Source organism: Giraffa tippelskirchi, chromosome 5, assembly GCF_054371585.1.
Source record: "Giraffa tippelskirchi isolate mGirTip1 chromosome 5, T2T-mGirTip1v1.2.pri, whole genome shotgun sequence".
NCBI classification, from domain to species: Eukaryota; Metazoa; Chordata; class Mammalia; order Artiodactyla; family Giraffidae; genus Giraffa; species Giraffa tippelskirchi.
Genome location: NC_137279.1, coordinates 7145094 through 7163366, shown reverse-complemented (window position 1 = coordinate 7163366; position 18273 = coordinate 7145094). Strand labels below are relative to the sequence as shown.

The window sequence follows — 18273 nt, the reverse complement described above, 5'->3', positions numbered from 1 at the left end:
TCTTGGATGATATACTGAAAGATGCTTAACTTAATCACAACTGAAAAGACCTCTTTTTTTTTTTTTTTTCCAAATAAGGTCACCTACACAGGTTAAAGGAGTTTGGATGTAGATGTGTGTTCTGAGGGCCACTATTCAACCTCCTCCATCAACATTGATTTATCTCTTTCATCTAATCCACAGGTGCCATTCAATTTTGTCGCGATGATATTCTTTACAGCAAAAGATTTGATCAGGGATCATATTTTGCATTTTAGTTGTTATAACTCTTTAGCTTTCTTTAGGCTGCAAAATTCTCTAATTTTTCCTTGACTTTCATGACTTTGACATTATCAAAGAGTACTGCCAGTCATTTTGTACCGGAGCTGGCTTATCCTGGATGATGAGTGCTGGTTGTGCAGTGTTCATGAATTTTGCAAGCAGGTTGATCTCCTGTTGATATGGCTATCAAGAGATTATTTATACCATGGAAATGCTACAAATCAGAGTTCTTAATGTTCCCCTTCTAGAGAGCTATTTGGTAACCGTTTACCAGCACATTGCTGATGATGTTCCTTAGTTTGTATTTCTGTTTCCTTATGATTTGATTCAGGCATATATTTTTGACAGGATCATTACAAATGAATTTCTCCCCTTCACACTGTATCCCATCAGATGATGCATGATTTCAGTGTATCCCAGTACTGGGGATATTAAGTAACTTTGGTCATTTGGTTCAGGTGGTGTCTGTCAGGTCTCTCCACTGTAAAATTACTCATGTCACACCCCACCCCCCTGTAGTCAAGAAATATTTTGTAGGATCATACTTTTTGTTTCATTTTTTCAATCTATCTTGACCATTTTAAAGCCTGCAGTTCAGTGGTACTAAGTATTAATGCATTCATGGTGTTGTGCAACTATCACCGTCTTTTATCTCCAGAACTCTTTGCATCTTGCAAACCTGAAACTCTGTACCTATTAAACACTAACTCCCTCTTCCCCTTCCTCTGAGTCTCTGGCAGCCACCATTTTACTTTTTCTCTGCAGTCTTGACTACTCTCCGTACCTCATATAAATTTGATTACGCAGTATTTGTCTTTTTGTGACTGACTTACCTCACTTAGAATAATGTTGGTTTATTCATGTTGTAGCATATATCAAAATTTCCCTTCTTTTAAAGACTTACTTGTATGTGTGTCATAGCTCCATAATTCAGTTTGCTTATCTGTTATCTGTCCACGGACATTTGGATGGCTTCCATGTTTTAGCTATTGTGAAGAATGCTTCCATGAGGGTACAGATATCGCTTCAAGACTCTGCTTTCTGAAAATATTGAATCACTGTGTGGTACACCTGAACAGAAGCGGAAGATATTAAGAAGAGGTGGCAAGAATACACAGAAGAATTGTACAAAAAAGTTCTTCACGACCCAGACAATCACGATGGTGTGATCACTCACCTAGAGCCAGACATCCTGGAATGTGAAGTCAAGTGGGCCTTAGAAAGCATCACTACGAACAAAGCTAGTGGAGGTGATGGAATTCCAGTGGAGCTATTTCAAATCCTGAAAGGTGACACTGTGAAAGTGCTGCACTCAATATGCCAGCAAATTTGGAAAACTCAGCAGTGGCCACAGGACAGGAAAAGGTCAGTTTTCATTCCAATCCCAAAGAAAGGCAATGCCAAAGAATGCTCAAAGTACTGCACAATTGCACTCATCTCACACACTAGTAAAGTAATGCTTAAAATTCTCCAAGCCAGGCTTCAGCAATACGTGAACCGTGAACTTCCAGATGTTCAAGCTGGTTTTAGAAAAGGCAGAGGAACCAGAGATCAAATTGCCAACATCCAATGGATCATCGAAAAAGTGAGAGAGCTCCAGAAAAACATCTATTTCTGCTTCATTGACTATGCCAAAGCCTTTGACTGTGTGGATCACAATAAACTGTGGAAAATTCTGAAAGAGATGGGAATACCAGACCACCTGACCTGCCTCTTGAGAAACCTGTATGCAGATCAGGAAGCAACAGTTAGAACTGGACATGGAACGACAGAGTGGTTCCAAATAGGAAAAGGAGTATGTCAAGGCTGTATATTGTCACCCTGCTTATTTAACTTATATGCAGAGTACATCATGAGAAATGCTGGGCTGGAGGAAGCACAAGCTGTAATCAAGATTGCCAGGAGAAATATCAATAACCTCAGATATGCAGATAAACCACCTTTATGGTGCAAAGTGAAGAAGACCTAAAGAGCCTCTTGATGAAAGTGAAAGAGGAGAGTGAAAAAGTTGGCTTAAAGCTCAACATTCAGAAAACTAAGATCATGGCATCTGGTCCCATCACTTCATGGCAGATAGATGTGTTAACAGTGGCTGACTTTATTTTTCTGGCCTCCAAAATCACTGCAGATGGTGATAGCAGCCATGAAATTAAAAGACCCTTACTCCTTGGAAGGAAAGTTATGACCAACCTAGACAGCATATTAAAAAGCAGAGACATTACTTTGCCAACTAAGGTCCGTCTAGTCAAGGCTATGGTTTTTACAGTGGTCATGTATGGGTGTGAGAGTTGGACTATAAAGAAAGCTGAGCACCAAAGAATTGATGCTTTTGAACTGTGGTGTTGGAGAAGACTCTTGAGAGTCCCTTGGACTTCAAGGAGATCCAACCAGTCCATCCTAAAGGAGATCAGTCCTGGGTGTTCATTGGAATGAATGATGCTGAAGCTGAAACTCCAGTACTTTGGCCACCTGATGGGAAGAACTGACTCATTGGAAAAGACCCTGATGCTGGGAAAGATTGAAGGCAGGAGGAGAAGGGGACGACAGAGGATGAGATGGCTGGATGGCATCACTGACTCAAAGGACATGGGTTTGGGTGGGCTTATGGAGTTAGTGATGGACAGGGAGGCCTGGCATGCTGCGGTTCACGGGGTCGCAAAGAGTCGGACATGACTGAGCGACTGAACTGAATGACTGTACCTCTCTAGTCTGGTCATCATAAGTGATTTGGGGGCTGGACTTATAAAATTCGGCTGAGCCAGTTAGATACCTCTTCTTTGGAGGGAATTTAGAGTTGGAAAATGGAGAGACCAAGAGAATAGGCAATGGGGCTGAAGTCAAGGGTACACTGAGGGCTGAGAAAGGACTGTGACGGCAAGATTTACTCTGTCCCACGTGAAGCAGAGCTTAATAGGGAGAGCAGAAAGAGGATCAGATGTATTGAGGGAAGCAGGTATGACTTAACCATGCTAGCTCTGGGAGATCCTAGATGCAATTCCCTCGAGGCCAGCTGTCTTCCCAGGGAAGGATTGAGACAGGTGTGTGCCCAATGTGGACCAGTGATTTGGCACCTCTTCAAAATAATATTCTTTAAATATCGTTCATCACATTTAATTATTTAGTGAGTACAGGAAAATACTAGTTTTCTAATGCTAGAAATAAAAGATTTATGATATGCCCTTATTACGTGGAAGTTCCTCAACAAGACAAGTTCATGGGAAAATGTTAAATGATTTAAAACCCATATAATACACTCAGCTCAGTCATATGTTAATTGGAATCTGACTTCAGACCCATGTCCATTGGCTGTTTTCAGGTAAGTGTTGGTAGTTTTGCTTATAGGTGTATAGACAGTTGGAAAAAAATTCTACAAAAAATGTTTTTGTATATATATCTATGATTGAATTGATGATTATTCCTTGATAGATTCTTAGCATTATATTTGTTGGGTGAATTTGGGACCCACCAGAACCCTACTCCCCCTACCCCAGATGCAAAAGCCTCTCTATGTACCCCGCTTCTTGTTTTTAGAAAAGTTGAAGTCTCCCAGGACTCCCAGAGTTACGAAAGAGCAGGCTCAAGCAGTTAATGATTAGGACAGTAGAGTCCTGAGAGTCTCAGCGTCTGATGAATATTCCTGAGCTGTGTTTCAGGTACTATAACTGCCATAGGAGGACATGACATAAGCTGTTCCATCTTGAGCAGCACTGAATCTGTGACTAATGCAATTCTAAGAACTGGTCTCAAGAGAATGAGATTAACATTATTACTCATAATGATCTATATCTTTTTGGGCATCAAAATAATTATAGCTTGCTCTGCCCATATTCATGTAAGCAGGCGTTTAAAATTGTCAGCAAAGAGACACTACAGACCCATGTTGGCATCTTGAACTCAGAAAATATGGAGTCCTTTGTCAGCATAAAGAAATTAGAGAAGACAGACCTTTGCTCCTAAACCCATAGAAATGGAATGATGTTTGACAGTGAGGAATTGAAACAGCTCTTTTGCTCCTTTCCTGTTTGCCCATTTCTGTTCTCCTCTAGCCTCAAAATAACCTAACTATAGGAGTGAGGTCACTAGGCAATTTAAACTAACTTCTGAGTTATGCTATCCTGAATGCATACCATGCCTGCCTAACTTGTTGATTTTTTCCTAAATTAAAAGAAGTAAGAATGAAGAATTATGTATTTGAAGAGTAACTAGCTCTGTAACCCCAGTAGTCCCCTAGGCTATCCTGCAGGGGGATTATGGGGGCAAGATAGCCTCCGAAGAGAGAGAGTCAGCCAGCCTGCATACAGTGGAGAAGGATGCAGAACTCAGCCTCCTGCCTTGATGATTCACTCAGATTCTTTCCCTCCTTGTCCCTTCAAAACTGTCATGGCTGAGCAGAATCTCTGGAGTTGGTCTCAGGACATGGGCCCACTTTCTCCCAAGATTGCTGGCTTTTCTGATGGAAGTAACTCTCCTTTCTACTGACACTTGCCTCTTAAATTATTGGCTTTTGATCGGCAAGCTAGCCGAACCTTAGCTCATTAACAAGATGATGGGAAAATTCAAGGCTACATACTGACTATAGAATGTTCATATTCTACATATGGAATACACATTGCCAAATTGCTTTAGGTGCAATGAAAACTGAAGGACAAGACTTTTAAAGATCAATAGTGAAAACCAGTTAAATAAAATAACTGTACCCTTTCCCACCAGGAGTGAAAGAGTGCCCATCTCACACCCACTTTTTAGAGTTAAATATAGTCTACGACAGTTGACAGTGTTGTAGGCAAACAAAAAACCAACTAAACAAGAACGATACCTCCGCCTCTCCACGGCTTTTGGTGTTTCAGTAGTTTCAGTCATTTGAATTTGTTTACTTGGGAGATAGAGCACAATCTCTGTCCTCCTGAAGTTAGCCATCTTGAGAGGTAAAACATTTCGCTTTTGCTTGTTGTACAGAATCCTCTCCCTTACTTTTCTTTAAAAAAAATTATTCTAACAAAATTCATACCCAGCTTGTTGTACAATAAGCAGCTCCAAAGTGAATAAAATGAAAGGTGAAAGCCCCTTTCTTTAAACACAGGTCAACTCACACTACATATACTGTTCCGTGAACATATGATTCTTATAGTCAATACTCATAAAAATTTACATGGTATTTCACTTCCATTTAGGAACCTGCCCCTAGTGGTGGGTATTCAGGTTTCTTTTAGCATCTTTATGACCATGAATAATGCAATGAGGACTGCTTGCACCAGGATATGGGCTTCAGGGTATAGGTGCCTTGCCTTCCTCTCTCGCTCATGGCTGCAGCCCCAGCATCTGCAGCTATGCCTGGCTCAGCGTGAACCCACCATTTATATTTTTTGATAACTGAATTGACACATTTGGGAAACATTTATGCAAGTTTACCTGTAGCATAAATTTCTCAGGTGTAGCGTTAATCTCTCTCCCCAGCCATTCCTCATTTTGAAGTACTTTTGAGTAGATTTCTTCTTTTTAAAATCAATGCTTTTTTCAACAAGAAACCTCCCTGGGTCAAGCTCAACCATCTAAAGCTATCTAATGTCACCAGGTCAAATTCACTTTTCACTTTATAACTTTAAATTCAACTGTTGCAGCGATATACCCTTGTCAGACTTTGCAGCATGAAGCTGCATGCAACATTGATTCACTGTATTTACTGTTAGAAAAGTTTTTGTTAATATCTTAATAGGCAATGACATGGAAAAACAGCTTACAGAATGGAAAATATAAATGACCTATAAACACACGAACATGAAATTCATTCATTAATTACCTGACTTTTATGAAATATCCACCACAGGCCAGGTGCTGTTGTAGGAAATAAAGAAATAAGTATAACCAAAAATAGAATGCTACTACTCTCAAGGGGACAGGGACCTCACATTCCATTCCATAAGTAAACAAAGAAATTCAAATTGTAGCCACTGAATGTCTTGTTCCTTCACTTACAGAGCTGTCAGTTGCTGAAAACTTGGTTAACTCTCCAAAGCAGGTGTGAGATGAACACTCATATATATACTCAAGGTGGGAATGGAACATGATGTTCATATTCATTTAAATGGGTTTTTATTTTTGTGTATTTAAAAAGCCAGGTCTTTTATTTTTCACTTTTATATAAAGCAATTTGGAAATACATACCAATAGCTTTAGAATCAGTTCCATCATTTCACCCAGTAAATCGAGTACTAAGAATTTATTAAGGAAATACTCATCAACCAAGTCACAGATTTATGTGCAAGATTCTTGTTTTAGGGTTTTAAAAATACACTGAGAGTAACTAAATCCAAGTCCTCCTAAAACAGAGTTCCCCTGCTGAGCTTATGACTAATCTTTCTATTCACAACTTTATTTCCTTTCTTGTCCCACCTTAGTTTCCCTCAGGATTGAGGAGTATCAAAGAAAAGGGGAGATTTAAACCAAGTAGGACCCTGTGGGGCATTCCTGGGCACTATGGGCCTTCCATGTCTTCTGTTTCTTATCTGTAGAAAAAAAGGCTTTTGTCTCTTAGGCCTTCTCCAAGTTTCAAAGAACAAACTCAAGTAGCTGATGATTAGGACTAGAGTCACACGGCTCCTATATCCTCCTAAAGGGAGATAGGTTATACCCTGATGCTTATCTTTGATTTGTTGTGCAGAAACTACACCCCACCCCCCGCTCAGGTAGAGGATGATGAGTGCATGCTGATCACAAGCACATAGACCCAGACTGTTGAAACTAGAAGGTTGTTGATTGAGATCCCAGAAACATCACCCTGTTACCTCACCATCAACCAGTCAGAAGAAGGTCCTCAAGCTAATCCTATGACAGTTTCCCCAACACTGTCTTAAGAAACCCTTGTCTGAATGTCAATGAAGAGTTTGAGTCTTCTGAGCATGGGCGGCTAGTTCTCCTTGCTTGGTGCCCTGCAGTAAATGCTGTACATTCCTTCACCATAACCTGGTGGCAGTAGATTGGCTTTGCTGTGAGACGGTGAGCAGACCTGAGTGTGTTGTTGTTGTTCAGTCACTCAGTCATGTCCGACTCTTCGTGACCCCGTGGACTGCAGCATGCCAGGCTTCCCTTCCTTCACCATCTCCTGGAACTTGCTCAGATTCATGTCCATTGAATTGGTGTTGCCATCTAACCATCTTGTCCTCCTGCCTTCAATCTTTCCCAGCATCAGGGTCCTTTACAATGAGTTGGCTCTTTGCATCAGGTGGCCAAAGTATTGGAGCTTCAAGTTCAGCATCAGTCCTTCCAATGAATATTCAGGGTTGATTTCCTTTTGGATTGACTGGTTTGATCTCCTACCTGAGTTTGGTTCCATAAGAATAGTTGTTCTGTATTTATATGTATCTAGAAGTAAATTCTTCAAAATATTGGCATGATTATGGAGGAGTTTTATTCTCAGCTTTGTGGTTCTCTTCATTTTTTTCCAATTTTCATACTCTGTGTGTGTGTATGTGTAGCTTTTATAATCACAGAAACATTTTAAAAAAGTGTTAGGGTCATTACTAGTTCCATTATTTTGTGCCTTCAATTTATAATCTTTTGTGAGTGGTTTATTTCAGAATTTGCTTCCTATGATGCTTCCTTCTTTTGAATATAATCTTGTCCATATATTGATTCTGTTTTATTCCTTTTTGTCAAGAAACTCAAGAGTCCGTTCAGAAACTTAAGCACAGCATCTATGTTGAGTCTAATTTTGGCATTTTTATATTCTTTTCTTGAAACCTCATTTTTTACTTGGGTATTTCCAAATAAAGTATATTTGTTATAAGCCTTTTCAAACTCTGTGGTGAGTGGACATGAAGGCATGGATGATGGTAGAACTCTGCTATTTTCGTCAGGGACAGTACTTGAATGAAAATAATGGTCTAGCAGGGTTAAGGAGCCATGACTACTTAAGTTTTTCCCACCCACCCCTTTCAAGGGAGTAAGCAAGGAGTAATGGTCATATGAATAGCATTATAGTGTTTTCAACCTGCACTAAATTGTCACGGCCATCAGCAGGGAGTCTTTTCTCCCACTTTAAAATCTCCCCTCACCCGTCTCGGGCAGCAGATACCACACTGAACTCCAGTGGCCAGTGGGTCAAGTTGTTTCCATCCTCCAGATTCTGTCTGAGCAGTCTCTTGAATTTAGGCAACGGTGAGTCCTGCGATTTTTCTGCGCAGGTTGTTGGTTCTTACTCTGAACTCCTTTCAGTCTTCTCCTAGGCCCGATAGAGGGCAAATCTACACACACGTGGAGCCTCACCTTCCTGCTGTTTCTCCCCACGCCCCTCGACGCTCTCCAGACCTGCAGCAGTCCCCTCATCACGTAAACACTGCCATCTGTATGTAGAAATACTTCACTCAACCTGGCAATTGTGCTCCCTGAAAATTACTTCTGAGGTGATCAGCATCAAGGGTAAAGACTCATCTTTCTTAGAAAGGTTAGGACAATTGGGTGAGGGATAAATTACCTCTTTTTACTGTATTTGCTAGGCTCCTTTGCATCCTAGATCTTGGTTGCCACCCTCCCCCACTTCCCCTCAAGTCATATCCATACATTAAGAATGAGCCTATATTTCAGGGAAAAAAGGGATGTCAGAGCTGAAGGTTCTGAGATGAACACCTGTACATTCTTGTCTTTATGCAAAGCAGAATTTTGCTTTGTAATCCAAATCCTGTTAGCTGATCACTCGAGAAACCTGTTTCTTTTTCTTCTTTGTAATGTAGAATTCTTGAAATAAGTTTAGACCACACAGCCAGTCCACAACGGACAAACCTTTAACCTTAAAGTCCAACAAATGACTTCAAGCACTGGTTTGAGTTTTCTGAGGAAAGCATTGTCTTACAGGGTATTTGCCTCTGGCTAGTCAACTGAACTGAACTGAAGTCAGCTATAACGTGAATGAAATACTACACATATGTATAAAAAATAGGAGGAAACAATGCTGGGCATGAGTAAGCAGGGAAAGGAATACACTTGAATAATACTTAGAAAATGTATAGGAAGCTGATCTTTTTAAAAGATTTCAGTTCCGTTCAGTTCAGTTGCTCAGTCGTGTCCGACTCTTTGCGACCCCATGAATCACAGCAGGCCTCTCTGTCCATCACCAACTCCCGGAGTCTACCCAATCCCATACTTGGAGAACAATGAATAGGTAACTGGAAACATTTTATGGAGCTTCCAAAGAGAGATCTGAGCACTCAGAGGTTATTGACAAGGTTCTTTTACTCCTTTTGATGCGTTTTTCATTTTGAATATTTGAAGAAGCCCAGTATTTTATTTTGTCTAGTTTCATTTCAGAATAGGCCTTAAATTTTTCTTGCAACAGAAGAATCACGATCCCTACCCTTATAATGGCCCAATGCAGCTAGCATTTGTACTCTAATTATTGCTATATTTGTATCACCAATGAAGCTGAAAAACAGAGAGGAAGTAGGGTTTCTAAAGGTAACTTAGCAAAATGAAGTAAGTAAGAATAAAGAGGAAACATTGAAAGGAATCTGGTGAAGACTGAAAAGTCTTTACAGGAGGTGATGTTAAATGGATCCTCATAGGGGAAGGTCAGGGTTGGGGGGGTGGTTTGTCCATGATTCCCTTGAGGGAGCATAAAGGAGGGGCAGAGAAACAGTATCGGATGCTGGGTTCCAGCTGTCTTGTGTGTAGGTGACATAGTTATGGGGTTCACAGAATCAGGGGATTCAGAAATAGAATGACTTTTACTTTTCTAAAATTGAACCTAAAAGATAACCTTTTTGACTCATGGCCGATAAGCTTTCTCCAGATGTTTTCAAATGTTCTCTGCACAATTCAGTGGTTCCCCCTCCCCTAGTCATATTGGAGTATTAATCTCCCTATCTCAGTTTGTTTCACAAATACCATCCAGGTATTTTCTTTCCATTCTTTATCCCACCCCATTGTTCCCTGCTTCACTGCCTGATGTTTTTGACTTCATGATGTTTTGTTTTCATGAGGGACTTTGGATGTGACCGAAATTGGGTCTGGAATGTGTGCGTACGGTATGAGGTACACGTGTGGAGTGTCCTAGAGGAAACACCGCCTCTAGTCTTATACACATGGGTGATGTAGGGGAGACTGTTGTTTGCTGACATCAGTGTCTTTTATAGAAATAGAACCCCTGATTTTCAGCTGGACACAAGTCCACCCTGAATAAAGACCATGACTGCAATTAGCTATAGCAGAAGTGTGTGACATTCAAGTTCTTCTTCCTTGAAAGTGTTCTTCTTTCTCCATTTTCTCTAGCTAGAATTCTGACATGATAATGATCCATTTTGTATTATCCACACACAGGTGAGGATAATAATGCCCAGGGATGGTGGTTTTGGGATAGAAAGTTCCCAGACGATTCCACGGACAGAACTTCTATTGCAGCTCTAAAGTCTTCCCCATGCCATTCCATGTTAGAAAAATAAATTTAGATATGTTTAAGCCATTGTAAATTTGGGTTTTTGTGACACTAGCTCAACATATAACCAAACTAGCACGTGGTGGAAGGAGGGAGACTAATCAGTGTAACTAGATGTTACACATACATAGAAACTTGAGCAGTAGGTGCCAGAAATGGTGTTGAGTGGTAGATGGATGTGGACAGTAAGGACCTTCCCAGAGGCGACAGTACTGTCTCTGATGATGCTAAAGAAGGGGCCAAGGTTTTAGAGAACACATTAAAAGTGTAGGATTTCTGTGTAATGCAATACATGGAAATGCACTGGGGATAAAAACAATTGCTGATTACTGCAACTCAATAAACCACTTAATGCAGTCCCTGGAAAGAATTATTAAAAAGCCATCCCAATGCTCTTTGGCTGACCTTAGGCTTAATCTGAGGTTTAGCATCCCCCTGTTTGTGGGATTCAGATTTTAAGGAGGAAGGATTAAAGAACACATTTGCTGACTGTCTGAAAGAACATAGCCTATGTAAATCAACAATATTTCAATTAAAAAAAAAAAGAATATAGTCTAGAGCAGAGAAATTCTTCAACTAGGGTGCGAAAGGAAAGTGATTGTACTTTGCAGGTTCAGACATTCTTCAAAACAAACAGGCTGGATTTGTGGCTGTACAAACAATAGACATGAAGGACAGCAATCCAGCTAGGTTTCTACCTCCCAGAGCCCACAGAAACCACGAGGTGGCATTTAGTTGTTGGAGAAGACATGTAGAAGCAGAGGTCATCAGAATTTCGTCATGTCCCCAGTCTTCTGTGCTAATTCTGTTCCTTCTGAGAATATTTCAGCCACGTGTATCTTACAGAGAGTTAAACTCACCAGATAAAGCACACCCTTTTGTCCAGAGTGGCTGTATCAATCGACCGAGATCATAAAAGCCACCTACACCATGACCGACGTGCGGGTTTTGGCCGATGCCCGAGGAGGGGTTGGGGATGTGCCCAGCACCCTCTCACTCAGTATGCATCCAGATGCTCTCCCTTCCTTTCAGCGCAGAGAGAGGCTGTGTCTGGGGAGGGGTGGGGGAGTCTGTGTTGTCCAGGAAGCACAGGGATGCATATCAATCACTCTGTTTGGCGGGTAGCACAGACACACTGCCCTTTTATCCGATCACTATGCAGGCCTTTCCTGTCCGGGAAGTAGGACTCTTTACAATATAGATGGTGTTTTGAGTTACAGTAATAACGCATGTTTTTGAACTACTCAAGAAATTACAAAGCTTCTAGGTGATTTGTTTTCAGATTGCTAGGAACCACATGCAGATGGCTCATTTCGATCCTCGTGTTTGCGTCTTCCAGCCACATCCCTCTAACTGACTAATCAACAAATTTGTGTGGCAATTCTCTACTGGACCTATAATGAAACGGGCCTAGGAATCCCCAAAGTTGGAAACTCTCTGGCTTTTCCCTGGTGATCACTTCAGATGCTGTCACCATCAAAAGCACAGGGAGCCTCTCTAGATTTTGCAGTGTTCTCTTTCTGAATATTTCTCTGGACACACTTGCTCCCTACCCTGTTGGTGGATTAAAATGAACTTTTGATGTAGCAAGTTCAGATTTTGGAGAACACCCCCGATATATGCAGGTCTGTTATAATATGGTTTATTTGTTTTTGTTGTTCATTTTGCCTTGGCTTAACCCACTTACCAGTCAACTGTGTGTTGTTAAAATATTTCACCTCTCGGTTCTCCCTTTGCACCAACTAATTTCACCAACCTACAGCTTTGGGTCATGGAAGAAGCAAAATCTTCTTTACGATGACCAAGTCTCTCTCTGAGACTCAGGACAGGTGGCAGCCTTTCGACGACCCTTTGAACTCCGGCTTGTTGATCACAAACCACCTGGCGAGTTCAGGGAAGCTCTCTGAACTGCTGCTCTCTCTCTTACTTCCAGGAACTCTGTAGTCTACCCGCTCACCTCTTATCTCCCTCATCTCCCTTGTTCCAGACACTGTCTCTTTTTCTCAGCATGCACGCTCCTCAGTGAGTTTTCTTACCCAAGGCTCTTATTCATGTATCCGCCTGTCTACACATATGGGCGAGCTGTTAATCAGCTTTTGTTTAGTATCAGCCTAAGCATTTCAACTTCTGGTTTCTATTGTGTTACTTCTCGGCATGCAAACGGGCAAAATGCATGTTCACTGCAGAGCCCTCAATGCCACCATCCCTGGCACTCGGGCCGCTCCTGCCCTGCGCACCGGCCCTTGGCCCACTCACCGGCTACGGAGGAGACGACCACAATGCTCCCATTGGTCTGCTTCAGCATGGGCAAGGCGGCCGTGCTCAGGACCACGTAACTCAGGAGGTTGACCTCCAGGCTTCTGCGCAAGAGATGGATGTCACTGCTAAAGACACCCAAAGGCGTGTAGTTGATGTGGTTGAGAATGAGCATGTCAAGTCCCCCTGCAAGAGACGGCCGTGGTGAGAGAAACCATCTGAGGTTGATACCTCCCTTCTCCCTCCCCCATCTCAAAAGCTCCCTGGTGACCCCTAGGGCAAAGTCCAGAAGGGGAGAGAAGAGACGCCGTCTCACCCACGAGCTTTCCAGCTTTGGCAACAAATTGTTCTGCGAAGGTCATGTTCTCCATGGTGCCCGCCACGTAGTGTGCTGAGGCCGCCCCCAGCTCCAGGCAGCGGGATACCACCTGCAGGGGCACAGCAGCAACTGGTGTCGGTCTTGGCTGCAGACCTTTGGGGGGGCAGTCTCTGGCATAATGGGGGCTTAAATGAGAGGTTGCTCACAGCCCTGAAAAGTGCGTGTACGTGTGTTGTCGTTAAAGGCAACTGATGCAGCATTTGTCCTCTGTTTGAAATACTGTCTGGAACAAGGTCGAGTTATAGACGGATAAATCACAGTGCTGGAGTTTAAGTCCATGATTTGTGCTCACGAGTCTCTGTGAGCAGATGTTTCTGAACACATGACTGATATGGATGCTAGTTTCTGTGTGGGTAGCCTTAGGTTTGTGCATATTTGTGTCTCCTTGGGTTTGTGAGTCTAAGTATATAAGAGGGCGTGTGTCTGCCTGGTGACCAGAATGTGAATTCTCGAGTAGGTACCGGAATGTCGGTGTCTGAGTACGTGGCTGTATATCTGTAACTCCGCGTGTCAGTGTGTGTGAATGGGCGTGTCTGTGTGCATACAGAGCCCAGGAACTTTGTGTCTAGATGTGTACGCATGAGAAGGAACACTTAAAAGCATGCTTTGGTATTCCTGTGGGTGTTTGAATCCTCTGTGTGTGTGTGTCTATCTGCGTCTGAGTGTGCCAGTTCTGTGCATTGGCATGTACATGCGAGCATATATAGGAATACATCTGGGCACATGGGGTACATATGGCTGTGGGCACAGGACCCTCACCTTCTTTAGACTTTCTTCTGACCTCGCTGTCACTACCACATGGGCTCCCATCTTCGCCAGGTGATAGGCCATCTCTCTTCCGATTCCCTTGCTGGCCCCCGTGACAATCACTCTCTTTCCTTGAAGCATCTCTGGGAAACCCCAAAAGGAAGTGAGGACCATACATGGCAGCAACATTCCTCCTCCCTCTCTAGAGGTAGAGAGCCTTATCTCAGTGTCTGAAGGTTATGAGCCCATATCAGCTCATCTCAAGCTGAGTAAATTAGTGAACGAACGGACAGACCCATCTTTCGTAAACATTTTCTGAAAAGCAAATCTCCCTGCTGCCCTTTTTGAAAACCCCTATGGACAGAGAGTTTAGCTAAAACACTGGAGTTCCAGACATTTCTGGACTCATCTGATTGCTCAATTGAAATAAAATTCAAAAAGTCATCAAAACACATGTGCTCATAGAGATTCCAGGGATTTTCTTTCACTTCTATTTAGTCATCAACTCCAGAATTCTTTCTTATTTCCCACTTATCCACCCCTTCACAGAGCTCAATTATCAGGTAAAGTTGTGAATTTTGGAATTACCCTCATTTTTTTCTTTTTTTTGGCAGGAGATCTGAAATTGCTTTCAATTTAATGTGCCAAATAAAACATGGGTTATTTAGCAATCTTTTAACCTCCTCACACCCCATAAACAGAAGCACAGTCTTACCTCAGGGTCCCCTCTTGTCCAGCAACTCTGGGGATCAAGAACTCCTTCTGATCCTCAGAAACACTCCAGCCATCCCTGGGTGTTAAAAAATCTATTCCTCCAGCCATCCCTGGGTTTTAAAATCTTTTCCTCCAAAATTAAACCAGGTACTTACCTGGTCTGAATTCCTCATTCGCAGAATAGTAGTAGTAGGCCAAGACGATCCCCAGAATGGGGAGGAGGTATTTTTTCATAAAAGCCATCAGACAGGGATCTGGCTCGAGGAGCCCTGTGGGACACACAGAGAGAACCTACAGAGCTTTCTACAACCTCCTGGGCAGGCAGCAGCCTCTGAATTGTGACATCAGGGACGGGGGAGGCTGGAGTAGTCTCAGGCAGTGCTAGCCAATTTCCCCGTCCGAGCCGCGATTGGCTTTGGGTGGGATCCCATTCGTCCCTGGCAGCCTGCGTGGTAGATTTCATAATGGACAATGTTTACTCCATTTCATTGAGCAAGAAGAGACTTCCAGATGGCCAGGCTCATCACTGTACAGAACTGGATTCCTGAGCATCCCTACCCTGAGCCCGTCTTCCTCGTAATGCCATTTACGCCAGGAATCAACGGCCTTTCAAAAGTGGTATATCAAAGGCTAGAGAGAAAGCGTGTGTGGGGCTTCTGAGGGAAGTGTGACTAATAGCAAAGAGAGCCAGAGTCAAGCAAATCTCACTCTCAGCCCCACCTCCCAGTAGGAAGCAATTAAAAATAACAGCACAAAACAGAAAAATAAGCTTAAGAAAAAAAAAGGTGCACATCTTGGAGGGGGAAAAAAAAAAGCAAACAAGCCTTATAAACCCCACATTCAAGTTCAGTGAACAATATTATAACATCAAAGGAGAATGCAAGCCAGCTAGAACCCAGATGGCGGGAAACCCATGACCGGTCAAAACTCTCAGGCAAGTGCAATGGAATGTACACTTGTTACTTTAACAGCAAATAAAGAAGAAATGATGAGTGTCAAGGAAAAAATGGCACTAAGCTATTAAAGTAGGTCTTTTAAACACTATAGAGGACCAAAGAAAATGTGGAGAGGATAATAGGAAGAGGGGAACCTGATGTAGAAGAAAAAAGAATGAGCATCATTGAAGCAAAGCTAGCCTGAAAAGCCCACATCCAGGTAAAAATTGATCTGTTAAAAATTGATCTAGTTAACAATCAAAGGACTAGGGGGAAAAACCCCTAGTAATTTAGAATTTATCACAGAAATATAGAAATAGCCATGTATGTCTGTAACGAGGATCAATCCTCAAAAGGATATTATAATTGTTAAATTTTTGATTTAAAACCCACTATCGAAACCATACCCATTACACTATCACAAAGCAAATCCATAATTCTGCAAGTTGCCAATGGAGCCAAGGAAATCAATTTAATATGGCAGTAAGAATGGGTACCAGTGCTTTGGAAGAGGAATGTAGGTTGAGGGCAAAGGATTCACATCAGATTAAGAGAAATTGAATTATGACCCCTAAGTATAGTATCTGGAAACACTCACTGAATTTTCACTTCAGAGCAAGGGAAAGGAATTTAAGACCCAGAGGAGATGAAATAATTTGTCAACAAAGGCCCACACCTGCTTTCCAGGAAACAGTACAGATCTGAGAACAGTTGAGGGTCAGATAGTTCATGGAGAACAAAATAGAAAAAATATTTTAAAAATTCAACTGGAAAATTACATTACATAGTGTCAGAACTATAAGACACACACACACATATATGTGTGTATATATATACACATATACATAAGTGTCAGAACTATAAGACACACACATATATGTATATATATATATACATATACATAGTGTCAGAACTATAAGACACACACACATATATGTGTGTATATATATACACATATACGTATTTCTTTTCTTGGTCATAGCCTGTGGCATGTGGAATCTTAGTTCCCTGACCAAAGATGGAACCAATGAAGTGTCGACTCTTAACCTCTGGACTGCCAGGGAAGTCCCTAATGAAATAATTTCTCATCAGTAAAATGCATTGATGAGAATGAGGATACTACATAATGGTTGATGACTTTAAATCTTAACAGTTTTAAAAAGTTTTGGTCTAAGGATCTTTTTTTTTTATTGGAGTACAGTTGCTTTACAATGTTGTGTTAGTTTATACTATACAATGAAGTGAATCAGCTATATGTATACATATGTCCTCTCCCTCTTGGGCCTCCCTCCCACCACCTCCACTGCACCCCTTGGGTCATCACAGAGTACTGAGTTGAGCTCCCTGTGCTATACTGTAGGTTCCCACTAGCTATCTCTTTTATATACGGTAGTGTGTTTATGTCAAACCTAATCTCCCAATACAGCTCACCCTCCCTTTCTCCCTCTGCATGCACATGTACATTCTCTATGCTTGCCTCTCTATTCCTGCCCTGGAACAAGGTTCATCTGTACTATTTTTCTAGATTCCACATACATGCATTAATATACATTTGTTTTTCTTTTTCTGACTTACTTCACTCTGTATGACAGACTCTATGTCCATTCACATCTCTATAAATAACCCAGTTTTGTTCCTTTTTATGATAGAGTAATATTCCACAATATACATGTACCACATCTTCTTTACCCATTCCCCTGTGGATGGACACTTCCATCGTTTCCATGTCCTGGCTATTGTAAATAGTGCTTCTATGAACATTGGGGTATATGTGTCTTTTTGAATTATGGTTTTCTCGGGGTATATGCCAGGTAATGGTATTGCTGGGTCATATGGTAGTTATATTTTCAGTTTTTTAAGGAACCTCCATACCGTTCTCCATAGTGGCAATATCAGTTTACATTCCTACCAATAGTATAAGTTCAGTTCAGTTCAGTCGCTCAGTCGTGTCCGACTCTTTGCGACCCCATGAATTGCAGCACGCCAGGCCTCTCTGTCCATCACCAACTCCCGGATTCTACCCAAACCCATGTCCATCGAGTCGGTGATGCCATCCAACCATCTCATCCTCTGTCGTCCCCTTCTCATCCTGCCCCCAATCCTACCCAGCATTAGGGTCTTTTCCAATGAGTCAACCCTTCGCATGAGGTAGCCAAAGTATTGGAGTTTCAGCTTCAACATCAGACCTTCCAATGAACACCCAGGATTGATCTCTTTTAGGATGGATTGATTGGATCTCCTTGCAGTCCAAGGGACTCTCAAGAGTCTTCTCCAACACCACAGTTCAAAAGCATCAATTCTTCAGCTCTCAGCTTTCTTCACCATCCAACTCTCACATCCATACATGACCACTGGAAAAACCATAGCCTTGACTAGACGGACCTTTGTTGGCAAAGTAATGTCTCTGCTTTTAAATATGCTATCTAGGTTGGCCATAACCTTCCTTCCAAGGAGTAAGCGTCTTTTAATTTCATGGCTGCAATCACCATCAGCAGTGATTCTGGAGTCCAAAAAAAAAAAAGTCTGACACCGTTTCCACTGTTTCCCCATCTATTTCC

The 18273-nt window shown here is 41.9% G+C and overlaps 2 protein-coding genes across 8 annotated transcripts in view; one reads left to right on the top strand and one right to left on the bottom strand.

The window, feature by feature from the left end:
• HSD11B1 (hydroxysteroid 11-beta dehydrogenase 1) overlaps positions 1–18273 on the bottom strand; it is a 66881-nt gene that overhangs the window by 24229 nt on the left and 24379 nt on the right. For 3 of the 7 annotated variants that reach the window (XM_081489678.1, XM_081489684.1, XM_081489682.1), the window contains exons 2-5: positions 14936–15049; positions 14079–14209; positions 13257–13368; positions 12941–13126 (exon numbers count right to left, since the gene is read on the bottom strand). In XM_081489678.1, coding sequence (XP_081345804.1) covers positions 12941–13126; positions 13257–13368; positions 14079–14209; positions 14936–15023 — 517 coding nt within the window. In that variant the 5' untranslated portion in view covers positions 15024–15049. Of the gene's footprint in view, positions 1–12940; positions 13127–13256; positions 13369–14078; positions 14210–14781; positions 14857–14935; positions 15226–18273 lie in introns of those variants that run through there. The other 4 variants (XM_081489681.1, XM_081489683.1, XM_081489679.1 and 1 more) reach the window with 3 other exon arrangements.
• The window catches only part of C5H1orf74 (chromosome 5 C1orf74 homolog), a 111231-nt gene that overhangs the window by 68648 nt on the left and 24310 nt on the right, over positions 1–18273 (top strand). The gene's annotated exons all lie outside the window — the stretch shown is intronic.